The sequence below is a fragment of the Leishmania mexicana genome, chromosome 30 (genome assembly GCF_000234665.1).
Source record: "Leishmania mexicana MHOM/GT/2001/U1103 complete genome, chromosome 30".
Lineage (NCBI taxonomy): Eukaryota > Euglenozoa > Kinetoplastea > Trypanosomatida > Trypanosomatidae > Leishmania > Leishmania mexicana.
In genome coordinates this window covers 875,388-887,143 of record NC_018334.1, presented here as the reverse complement: position 1 = coordinate 887,143, position 11,756 = coordinate 875,388, and the positions used below count along the sequence as shown (strand labels likewise).

The following is an 11,756-nucleotide window of genomic DNA, read 5'->3' as shown; positions in this document are numbered from 1 at the left end:
GCTTTCTTCGCCTCTGCGTGGACGTGTGTCTCTTGTGCTTTGGATTGCATGAAGGCCCCCGGTCCACCGCACCTGATCACGGGTGCCCCCTTCTACACGCCCCATCCGCTTTCCGAAAGATGGGGACAGCTGCTCCACACCTGCGAATCCCAACGCCTCTCTCTCGATGAAACCGAGAGCGTGTTCACGCGACCTCGCTTACGCAGTGACGGTGCCCTTTGGGGCACACACGCACGCACGCACGTACACGCACCTCCGAAGGCTTCCTCAGCCTCCCTCTTCACCGCGCTCCTCAGTCCCATCCTTCTGCATCCCAGCAGTGCAGACATACATGCAAGGCCACGGCAAAGCGAAACATTATCCGTGCCGACCCGAGCACTGCTGAGGTCTCAACGCATGGCAACGGTGACACCGCACAAGGACTGCTGAGGGTGCCTCTTATACTTTACATCTCGCAAGAGAGCAGCACAGAACGTCGTTCATTTTATTTCGTGCAGCTGAAGAACCCTCTCCGCGCAGTTGTGCCGTCCAAGGCGGCGTCGCACTGCCATGTGACAGCCAAAGACACGCGCAGGGTAGTATCCACCGCCCACCCTATCCTTCTGATTAGCACTGCCTCTGTCCCTTCGCTGACTCATCCACTGCACGGCGTGTTGGCTGATGGTGTAGCAAACGGTGGCGATGCCACTGCAGCCGATAGTACTAGCCGGGCTCTGACGCCTGCGCAGTCGTGGCGCGCGTGGGAGCTGAACATGGACGCCGTGCGCGCCGCTCTTGGCGGTGCGGCGTTTGCGGCGCTCCCTTTCCCCTCTGTGCCACTCGCTCGCGCCTCACCATTTTTTTTGCTTTGCTGTCACCAGACGTCTATGTAATCCTCAGTTTCTGCCTGCGAGGTGCGTCTTCTCCGGCCTCCTCACATCCTGCCCCATCCCTCTGTGCGCCTTTCGCAAGTTTCCGCGGGGCATGCACACCTGCTTGTCTGTCTTCTGTCACATATCGGACGGTCACCTGGACGAGGGCAAGGTGCTTGCTGGGCACCCTTCGAGATCATAAGTGCGCTGTCATCTGCGCCTCTGACTCTCTGCTTGCACGAAAAAAAAATATATAAATATATATATGCGTAGTTGTATGCAGCTCAGCTGTCGTCGTACTTTGCTCGTTCTTTTCCCGTCACCCCCTCCCACCGCCATCCACTCCCACCTCCCTCATGTGCTGCGCGGGGGTGGGGGGCATCTCGGCTTCGGCCACCGTACCCGCTACCACTTCTTGAGCCACCCACCCCCTCACCTCCCTGCTTCCCCCTCCTCCACAGCGCGTGCGTCGTCTGTCTGACGGCCCCCCTCTCTATCCTTTTCTTCGGAAGGTCTGAACGCTGCTGTGCGCTGCGCTGCTTCTCCTTTGCAATGCCGGCAACTGCAGCAGGCGGGGCTCGCACCGCAAAGAGAAAGGCATCGCCGCTTGGTGGCCCATCGCGGCAGCACCCCTTCTTTTGCACCGCTCGAGCATATGCCTAGCAGGACGTCATTCGCACCTGGACGCTCCGTGGAAACAGGTGAGCGAGCCGTGCACCAACTGCGGGGCGCCAACCGTTTTTCAGGCAGCACCCCGGCCCTCCGTAGGTGCCGCACTGTTGCCCCCTCTCCTCACCCCGGCGTGACTGTAGGGGGAGCTGGTGGGCGTCTGCGAGGGCCCTGACAGCTACCACGCCGGCTACGGTAACAGCAACGATGGCGAGTGGCGTGACACATCGACCCAATACTACGGCCACGATGAGGTGGTGCCGTGGTACGACCAAGGAGACAGGCGCGAGAGTGTTTTTCTCCCCGTTGCGTACGATGGCCGCGGCGGCTCCGCTGAAGACGAAAGGGGCGAGTGCGAGATGCTCTTTGGCGAACGTAGACCGCCAACCGTGACGAGAACGGGCGGCGGCAGTGATGGCGTTGGTGGTGGCTGTGCTCCGCGCGACGTGGATGCTGCCGTGATGCAGCGACTGGCGGGTGCATCTCGACTGCATGGCACATGACGTCACCGCCTAGTAAGGTCGCATGTTGAAGAGGGAAGGAGCGGCATGATCTCTGCGTGGCTCTGTCCCCCTCTCTGATCGTCTCCAGTACGCCACTCCTTCTTTTGCGGGTATGTGTGCGTGGTCCTGTTTGATTCTCTCGCTTACGACTCCCTCGCTCTGCCACTCTGGTTTTCACAGCGGTGGGACGCGCACTCCCATGCGCTCGTCTGTGTGCGCCGTATGGCGCCAGTCTGCAACCCTCTCCCCTTGGTCACGGCTGCCGTGTACCTTGCTCTTTCCTTTCGGGCGCGGCTGCCCACCTGTCGGCCCTCTTCCTGTTTACTTGAAAGAGCCTCGACAGCAGCGAGGCAGCTGTCTTCCTGCAACGTGATGTGCCACTGACGCGAGCGTGTGTGGTCACCGTGCGCACGAACCCCACAGTAGCGCCGCGGAACATCAGAATGACCTGGCTCTGGAAACGCTACTACAAACGCCGTCCCTCTCTCCCCCTTACGGACGAGGGGGCAGGGCGCGGCACCCCACGGGTTTTCCGAGGGCCCAGTCCGCTGTGGTGCCGTCGATCTCGTTCCTGGCGGTTGCTATGCTGGCACCCACGCACATGAAAGAAAAAGGTTCTGTAGAGGCACGCTGCAGGTGAGCACCACCTGGTGCAAACTCGTGACGGCACCCTCGCCGCCATGCTCTGCTCCGCATGCACCCGAGTCCCCCTCACTTCTTTCTCCCCACGCTCGTGTTTCTCCGCACCGTGGACTTGTGGCGCGTTGGACATCTGTATCTGCACCCCATCCTAGCCGTCCTCTACTGCCTCTTGCGCATCTCCTAGAGCTCTTCGAGCTATGCATTGAAAGGGAGCACACTTCCTGCAGCTACGCCATTTGGTGACCGCGAGCTTTTACATACACTCACACCTCTGTATTGCCCAACCACACCACTCAGCATTCGTACCGATGGCCGTCTTCCATGAGAACACCAGCACCACCTTGTCCCCTCGGGTTATCTTCGGTATCCTTGTCATATGTGCGTGGGTGATTGGTATCACCGGCTATGCTATTCTGTACCACATCCGGCGCAAGCAAGCCGAGCGTCAGCGGCAACGAGAGGAGGCTGCACAGACTACAGGTATTCAGTACGGTGGGTCGACATTGCCCTATGGCGACCCTCATGGAGGGCCGCCGCTGGTGCATGGCGCGGTGGTCGCATATCACGAACCGCCCACCGCTACAACCGACTTGGCTGGTGTGCCCACGGCGCATCCCGGGTTAGAACTGAGCAACGGCTCTTGGCGTCCTTCTCGGCTGCCAACTCCTCTGTACCCAGGTGTCGTGGTGGAGCAACAACAGCAGCCGAATAATGCCACTGATGCAGCAAACGTATACGGCACGGCGTACTACTACACGCAGCCGAACGAGCAGCAGACGGCGAGTAAGGAGCCTGTGAAGACTCTGTAAGCAGGGGTAGTGTGGCAGTGCATGCTGCGTCCGTGAAACCCTCACCCCCACCTCGGCCTTTCGGAGCTGCTCTTCCTGGTGATTCTCCGTGGTTCCTGTGCTGCTGCCTGGCTTTTCGCTTCACCCAACCAAGTTTGCTTGTCAGTGTCCGTGGTAGTGATGCCGATGAGCGACACCAGTCACGTATTTTCCCTGCCTAATGGTGCACCATGCTTTAGCTGCCCCTCGTTTTTGCCGCAACTTACGGCCCCAAACCCCCTCCTCCTCTATGGCTCCTTACAAATCCATGTGTGTGGTATGTGCCCACGTTGCTCTGCAAGCTGGAGGCGGTGTGTCGCGCCCCCTCCCCACCCCACCCCATCACTCTTCCCACACACCCGTTGCTCCCGCTCCCGGTCACTAAGCGCAAGGTCGAACGCGCATATTAGTTTCCCGCCCGTTCAAATTTTTTTTCTTATTATTTCTCGTGCTCCTTCCTTCGTTCACAACTCTCTGTGCGTGTGTGTGTGCGGGCCCGTCTGTATGCCTTCACCGTTATCCTCCCCTTTTCCCTCCCTCCTTTGTGGGTGCGTGCTCTTGGCGTGGTGGATGTCGTTGCTCGCGCTTTTGTCCCCTTGCGCATGCTGTTTCCCTCTCCCGAGGAGTCTCCTCGACATCACTGCCAGCTTACATTCCTGTAGAGCCCCATCATCATCGTTGTCGTCGTCAACATCATCTCACCCTTCTTTTATTCAAGCCAATTCGCCGAGAAGGAAAGAGTTGTTCCGAGTCCATGGAAGTGCTCAGGCGAGGATAGCATGCTCCGCCGATCGCTCATTGCCCGGCTGGACCTTGTGCGTCTGCTTGTTGTTGTTTTGTTTGGGGGGTGGCATTTAGCTTTTTTTTTCTCTCCCTCAGCTATTCTCGTCGTGCCTGTTCTTTGATGGGTGACAGAGTCATACGGCCTCCCCCCACCTCCTCCTCCGACGAGGAGGGAGAGGGAGGGAGGAGGAGCAGAAGGGGGTCTGTTGCTCCCTTTTCGACGCAACAGACGGTACACCATCTCTCTCTCCACTGTTTCCGTTGCGTTTTCTCGGCGGTCTCTGACTGTTTTCAGTGCTCCGCGTTTGTTTTTGGTTGGGAGGAGGGAGAGCGTAAGTTTCGTGTTTCATCTCTGCGTGGCAACGAGTGGTTTCTCGCCTTCCCCACCACCACCATCTCCCTCTCCCTACCCCCACCATCCCATCCCTCCTCCACACACGCACACATGGCATCGTCTTCATGGGCATCATGATCTCATCACCCATCCCCCCCCCCTCAACCGTGTAAGCACGCTCTCTCCTGCTGTCCCTCTCACCCTGTCTTCCGTTCTTTAGCTTCATTTCGTTTGGATGCTTGTTTGGCATGCGTGTGTGTGTGTGTGTGCGTGTGCGCGCGAGTGTGGCCTTCCATTGGCACCGACTCCCTAACGATGGCAGGCCGCTCCCAACTCTCTCTCTGTGCGTGACCCCGTTCATCGTTGCTTGCGCATCGGCTCTAGCCGCACATAACACACGCAGCCACAGAGAAAATAGCGGACACGCACGAGCACTGGCTTGTTCGGGGCGGCTCCATGGCAAGGGCTACATGCAACTGCTGCCGGGAAGAAGAGCCACATGAACCGCCGAGCGTCTCCCATCAGACCCAGTACGCAGCACCAGTAGAGCGCAGCCGGCGTAAATCCCATTCCCGGTAGGGGGTCTTTCCTTCCAGCCTGGCAAGCTTTCTGGAGGCATCTAGACGATTGCCTAAGCCCCTGCTCAGCTCCCTGCTCGCGCCGCTCTGGAAGGGATGACGCGCTTTCTTTTTTTTCCACTGTTGTACTTGCCTGAGAGAATCTCTCGCCCACTCGCTCTGTCTCTCTCTCCCCCTCATCTTCTCGTCGCTGCAGACACGCCTCTGCGCCCACCCACGCACCCTCCCTCTGTCTCTCTCGCCGTATCGTTCACTGGTTGCGAGGAACTCTTTTACCTCACGAGCTATTATGGCCAACCCTCCATGCACCCCCCCCTCCGCCCCACCCGAGCTCTGTGTCGCATCGCTGCTTCCCTCACCCCGCATCCCGACAAGCAAGTGAGATGAAAAAGAAAGTGACACGGGAGAGACGTGTCCCATCTCTTACAGTCCCCGCACACGGAGAAGGCTGAGCAGCTCCTGCTTCTTCGAACGCCGCAGGTACTTATGCTTGGCCCCCCACCCTCTCAGAGGTCGCGTGCCTTTCACACACTTCTGTTTTCAGCTCGCGTACTTCCAGCTCCTCGGTCACTGTGCGGAGTGCCACGACGCTGTCTGCGCGTCTGCGAGGGCGTTGTGGCATATTTTTGTATCTGCTGTCTGAGAAACGGCGCAGACGAAAGGAGGAGAAACGTAAGGGGAAGGGTAGCTCGGACGTGGTTATTACGAAGCTTTTCAGATACGCCTCTGCCGGAGGCGCCCTAATCACCAAGTGTATTGCAAGCATCGAGCGCGCCAATAGGTGCCGATCAAGGCGCTTCCACACCACCTCGAGAGTACGCCGCGAGTATGCAAGGGTGGTCATCGAACACCCACCGGAGCTCGGTGGTGCGGCGGAGGCGGCAACACACGCATGGCACCCGTGCATACGGCATGCAGCACACGCACACACACGCTTCCATCAAGAAACAAGGTGCTGCTCGTGTGAGCCGGATGAATACGCCTGTTCAGCCGCTACGAAGCGGAAGTTAGTGGCGGGAGCAATCCCCCCCCCGGCATGTAGGCACGGCGTCGCACAGCATTTGCATGCAGCTGAAATAGCATCCGAGTGTCGCCTCGGGTGGAGGGCGCATGGTCTGGTCTCTTTTCCTCTCGACGAGTGTCCTCTTGTGGCCCCCCCATTGGGCTACACGGGGATGGGTGGGTGTGTGTGTGTGTGTGCGTGCGGGCGTGCGTGTGGGTGGGTGGGTGTGTGTGTGCGTGCGTGCGTGCGTGTGGGTGGGTGGGTGTGGGTGTGTGTGTGTGTGTGTGTGTGTGCGTGCGGGCGTGCGTGTGGGTGTGTGTGTGGGTGGATGGGTGTGTGTGTGGGTGCATTGGGGCTCTATTTCGGCCAAGCATCCACCCGCACCACCACGATATCCGTCCCTATCAACTCTCGTGCAGCACCTTTCGCTCTGTTTCCTTCGTCCCATTTTTAGTGTCCGCCCCTCCCCCCTCCCCTCCTCCTCCGCCTCTCCCCAATCCTGCTCGCTGGGACTCCGATTGCTTGCGTGGGTTCACCAGGTCCGATGCGGATGGTGGTGCTGCTGCTCGTTGTGTCCTTTCCTTTCGCTTTGTGTGTTATATGTACACGCGGGTGTGTGAGGGCGCGGAGCGGTGGCGGACCTCCGACTCTCACGCGTCATTCCATTTTTTCCTGTTGTTCCCCCTCCCCCCGCCCCATCCACCCTCCCGCCCAAGGGAGAGCGTCACAGCGCCTCTTGCGCTGTCTTTTCTCGGCACTCACGCGTACGTGTGGCGAAGCACAGGATGACAGCATGGAGCTGCCGTTTTTGTTGTTGTTTTTCTTTCTACTGTGGCGCTCGCTCCCTCCCTCCCCTCGTACTCCCCACCGGCCATGTGCCCACGCATATGAGCGCGCGCTCACGAGGTCTGCCTCGCGAGCCGGAGAGGCATCCGCAAGGTGTCTATACACCTCAACTGACCGCCCCCCTCCACACACACACACACGCACACGTCTTCATCGTTCCGCTGCCTCCCATGTGGATGTTGGCCTCGTCCGCTCCTCTGCAATGCGGTGGCTGGCCGGACGGCTGATCAGCCGTCCTTGGCGCTGTTCCTTGTGAGGCAGCGAGGAGAACTTCGTGTTTTTGTGGGTGCCACAGTGAAACGACGAACGCTGACGGCCCAAAAGGTGCTTCCGTGCAAATAGAAAAAGAGGGGGACCGATACGTATTGGTCCAGCGGGAGACAGCCTTGTGCTACGCCTTGAGCAACACACGGAGCGAGAGAGAGAGACGCGTGTGTCAGTCCCTGCTCACCGACGGGATGCTGGGCGGCGCTCTACCTGTCTCAGATGTCCCTATTCCCACCCGCACGGCCACGCTCACGGATCTCGACGAGCATGCACAGTGGCGCTTGCTGAACCATAAAGCGAATCCGCTCTCCTTTTCTCCTCGTCGCTTTCCTCTCTTTCTCTCCTTATCTATACATCTTACCGATCTTGTGTTGTCCTACCAGGGCCTCTCCGCAGCACAGGCCGTGACGAGTGGCCTCTCGCTCTCGCTCTCCATCTGTGCGTCTGGGCATCGCAGCTGAAGCACAGCTCTGGAAAACCTCTTCGTGTACGTCTACGCATAAAAAGCCATCCAGTCCAAAGGTTAGAGGGATCGAAGCTCACAGCCAACACCCTCGCGCTTCGAGGGCGGCTCCAGTGTGCTGTGGCCGCGATCGTACCGGTCCCTCCGTTCGCTTTGGGCTTGGCGGCTCTCTTTCCCTCTGCGTCATATAGATGGAAAAGGAGGAGCGGGGCTCCATGGGAAGTCGACGCCGATAGTCCCCGTCACCTTTGCTTGTGCGAAAACGCCTCTCTCTCACCCACGCCCGCTGCAGCGGCTCATCTAAGAAAACATGGCATTCTTCCAGCATGTCTTCCATTACTACACACGGAAAACAACGTCTGCTCGAGCGTTCCTGGCAGAGCTTGCCACCACTCCCAGCAGCAATGTGTCCTCAGCAGCGAATCAAAGTGGATCAGCAACAGTGTCGCCAGATACCAGCCGTATAAGTAACCTGGCTGGAAGTATTGTTTCATTGAGCGCCAGTGCCTTCTTTGCCTTCACTGTGGTGTTGGTCATCTACTACTACTTTGAAGTGTACTCGAAGCGCACAACGGATGGGCGGAGGATTCTCACTCACGAAAACGGTGGCCGTGGTGACAACGGCAGTAGTGCTGGAAGCCCGCCCATGATTCATGTCATTGAAGGCATTCCGATGCACTACTCTGCAGCATCACCGACGCAACATGAATCGACTGAGGAGGTGGCGTCGCTGCGGCGACTGGCGCAAGCCTCCCCAGCTGTCATTCCTCAAGGTTCTTCGGTGTCCGTCGCGTATCACGTGCACTCGAGAGGACGGGACAGGGAAATCCGCATGCGCACCTTGGACGCCGATCCGCACGTCTTTAATCCATTTTCATTGCCATCAAGCTCCGTGGAGGCGCAGCCATGCGCGGGCCATATTGTGGAAGCAGGCGAGGGGGAGCAGCAGCTCTTAGGCGGAGAGGAGGCATTGAAGCGGCTTGATTACGGGTCGGCGATGTACTACAGTCGCCCTGTCGAGGAGCCCCAGCACAAGGATAGCAGCGAAGAGGACGAGAGCGACGACGTAGTCACCTTCCGCGATGATTCCGAGAATCCACCATCAGGCAAGTAATGGCGGCAGTGGTGTTGTGGTGGCTGCACTGTGAGCAGCTGTACCAGAGAACGCGTGCAGCGCAGCCTGTTGTGCCGGCGTTTTTTTTTACATTCCTGTGCTCTTCTGCACGTGTGTGTGTGCGTGTTGTTTGCACTCGTTTTTTGGCTGATTGCATGCGCAGCGGCGCAGTGCTTGTCCGTGCACGTTGTTCGGGTGCGCCATTTATGCGCGTGCGAGCGAGATGGTGTGCGTATCGGCGACCGTGGCGAAAGCCGGATACCGTTTCGCGCCCGCCCTCCCCCTTCCCCTCCCACTTGCCTCGGTTTTATCTTCTCACCTTTCTGTGTATTATGCCGTGCACAATGCACTGTCTGCTTCTTCCCCTCCCCCACCCTCAGCATCTTTCACCCCCCACTCCCCCTGCAACGGCCGCGTCCTTCCTTGCCGCCATGCCGCCATAGTCTTTCTCTACATCTTGCTTTTGTCCGCTGCTGCCTTTCACCTGTGTCTTCTCAGTCCCAACCTGCATTCCTCGCGTCCTCTCCGTCTTTGTACCGCTGTGCGCTCATCCACTCTGCCTCCCCACCCCGCACCTCTTTCTGAAAAAGCGCCCACTTCCGCGTACATCAAAGCCGTACCCCTGTGCTCCGCAGCCCTCCTCTGTCGACTACCTCTTGATGATGTACACCGTCCGAAGTTCTCCCCTTACCCCGCACTCAGGTCAGGGGGAGTAGGGAGGCCACTGGAGGTTGGGCCCCCTCTGTGTTCTCTGCCCTGGCAGCCACCCTCTTTACCTTTTATCGCGGTTTCTCACGTGCTGCGCTGCAAGCGCCCGTTCAAAGATCGTGGCCTCCTCACCTCCCTGCCTGTACGTTCGTTGTCTTGTATGTCGCCGCTCGCATCGCGGCTTGCTCTCTCTATATATATATATCGGCGCGTGTGTGTGTGTGTTGCGGTTCTATTACTGTGTTATCTTATTAGAGTGTATGCATGCTCCGTGCACCTCTCACATCCCGGATCCCCCCCCTCTCCCTCTGCTCTCCCGCTTCTATTGTGTACGCGCTGGTCCTATACAAGCGCCGCGTCATCAGCCGCATTCGTCGTCCCCTCCTCCCCCTCCCTCCTCCCTGCTCCCTCTGGTCATTTCTTTTCCCATCTTGGCTCTCCGCTGTGGTCCGTGTATTGTTCCGCTTTCTTGTCTTTCTTCACCTGCGAAGTCCTCAGAAGGGAGGCAAGCCCGTTTTGCTCTTCCTCTCGCCCTTGTGCATGCGTGTGTGTGTGTGTGTGTGTGTGTACCCGCATCACACGATGGGTAGTTTTGAGGCACCAGCCAATGCAAGCGCACCATGCCCGCCTCGAAAGTCGATGAGGTGAGAGGTCACCCCCCTCGACCCCGCTGCCAGGCGCACTCTCCTGCTTGTGCGTAGAGCACCTCGTAGGCACAAGCATCGGCACGATGCCCACAACACTACCCAAGTGGAGGTTTGCCTGACACGTGCCAGCTGTGATTACGCCGCGCACGGCGTGTCTGGGGTGCCTGCTGGCGGCATGCCCGTGTATCAGTCGAGTTGAGCTGTTCATTGTTACTCCCCTGTCCCCCCCCCTCCGCCTTCTTCCCTCTCGCCGTCCCCTTCTGTTCCGACGCGGAAAGTCTCACCTGCGACGACACGCATTCCTTCTCCCTCATGCACGGCAAAGGAGTACTACTGTGCAGCTGCACGCGTGCGCCTTCATAAGGCTTTCTGCACCCCTTTCTGTGAGCCAGCACGTTGTCTTTCGTCCTCTCTCGCCTGTGCCGCCGACGTCTTCTGGATCCCTTTGCCGGATCAGCGCACACCTCTCCTCCCCCTCCTTCACCGACCCGCTCTGCAGTAGCGTCTTGTCAGGAGAGCGCGTTGCGCGCCGCTCCTCTATCGGGAGGTCACACAGCACAATCACACCTCACCGCTACGACCTCCGTCAGGGCAGTGACGCTTTTTTGTGTTCCAGCTCTTTGACCTCCCTACGTGCTACATGTCCCACTCTGCTACAGTCGTACCACGACCGCCCTCCTCTCGACATCGACCACGGCCACAAGTAGCCTCCAGCTCAACACCACTGGATATCGGATGCGGATTCCTCGCTGTAGCTCTTGACTCCCTCCTGCCCATCACTGCGATCGGGGTCTTCTGGTCTTGTCAAGTTCGCCGCCACCTCCAGAGCAGTTGGGCAAAGAGGGAGAGCTACAAAGGGGGGATGCGTGATAGCGGCGATGATGGACCGTGAGCCATAGATATGCGCACCCGTCACGGCGTTCTCAGTGCATTGCCCTTATGCGTCGTCTGTAACAGGCAGCGGGCGCTGCTCGTGCCTCATAGCACGGCTCCCCTCACCACGTCTGTTGGCAGGTCGAGGAGGCAGGGCAGACACCGTCCTCGAGGCGCGCGATCTTCATTCATGTTTCTGCTGAGGCCGCCGTAAACACTTTTGCCTTTACGAGCCCGCCCCCCCCCTGAAGGCCGGCCGTGGATTGATACTGCGGCTCATGGTGGCGCTGATGAGGATGAGGCGCTAGAGCAGCGTCAGGGGAAAATGGAGACTCACAGGACACGGAAAGCAACGTGGGGCCGCTGGGTGCAGCGCTGCGACGCGCTAGAGCGTTCCCCCTGATGAGCTGCACGTCAAGAAAGGCAATGATAACGGTCCGGGAACCTACTCCCTCGCAGCTGTTCTACCTGAGCGTGGAAGCCCGTGCCGCATGATGCGAACCGTCAGAGTGGCGACAAACATCGCCCCAGCGGGCATCACGCAACTGCCACCTCTGCGACATGACCGCTACAGTGTGGTTTTCTCTGTTTGTGAGCGCTCTGTCTTCAACAGCCTCCCCACCACCACCACCACCACCATCACCATCA

General features: G+C 59.0%; 1 protein-coding gene across 1 annotated transcript; it reads left to right on the top strand.

The window, feature by feature from the left end:
* Positions 1–8,076: 8,076 nt before the first annotated feature.
* Positions 8,077–8,880, top strand: LMXM_30_1860 (hypothetical protein, unknown function; the record flags this gene model as incomplete). Its single annotated transcript, XM_003877655.1, has 1 exon — positions 8,077–8,880. The coding sequence occupies one exon, from the start codon at positions 8,077–8,079 to the stop codon at positions 8,878–8,880; it is 804 nt and encodes a 267-aa protein (XP_003877704.1).
* Positions 8,881–11,756: the final 2,876 nt, after the last annotated feature.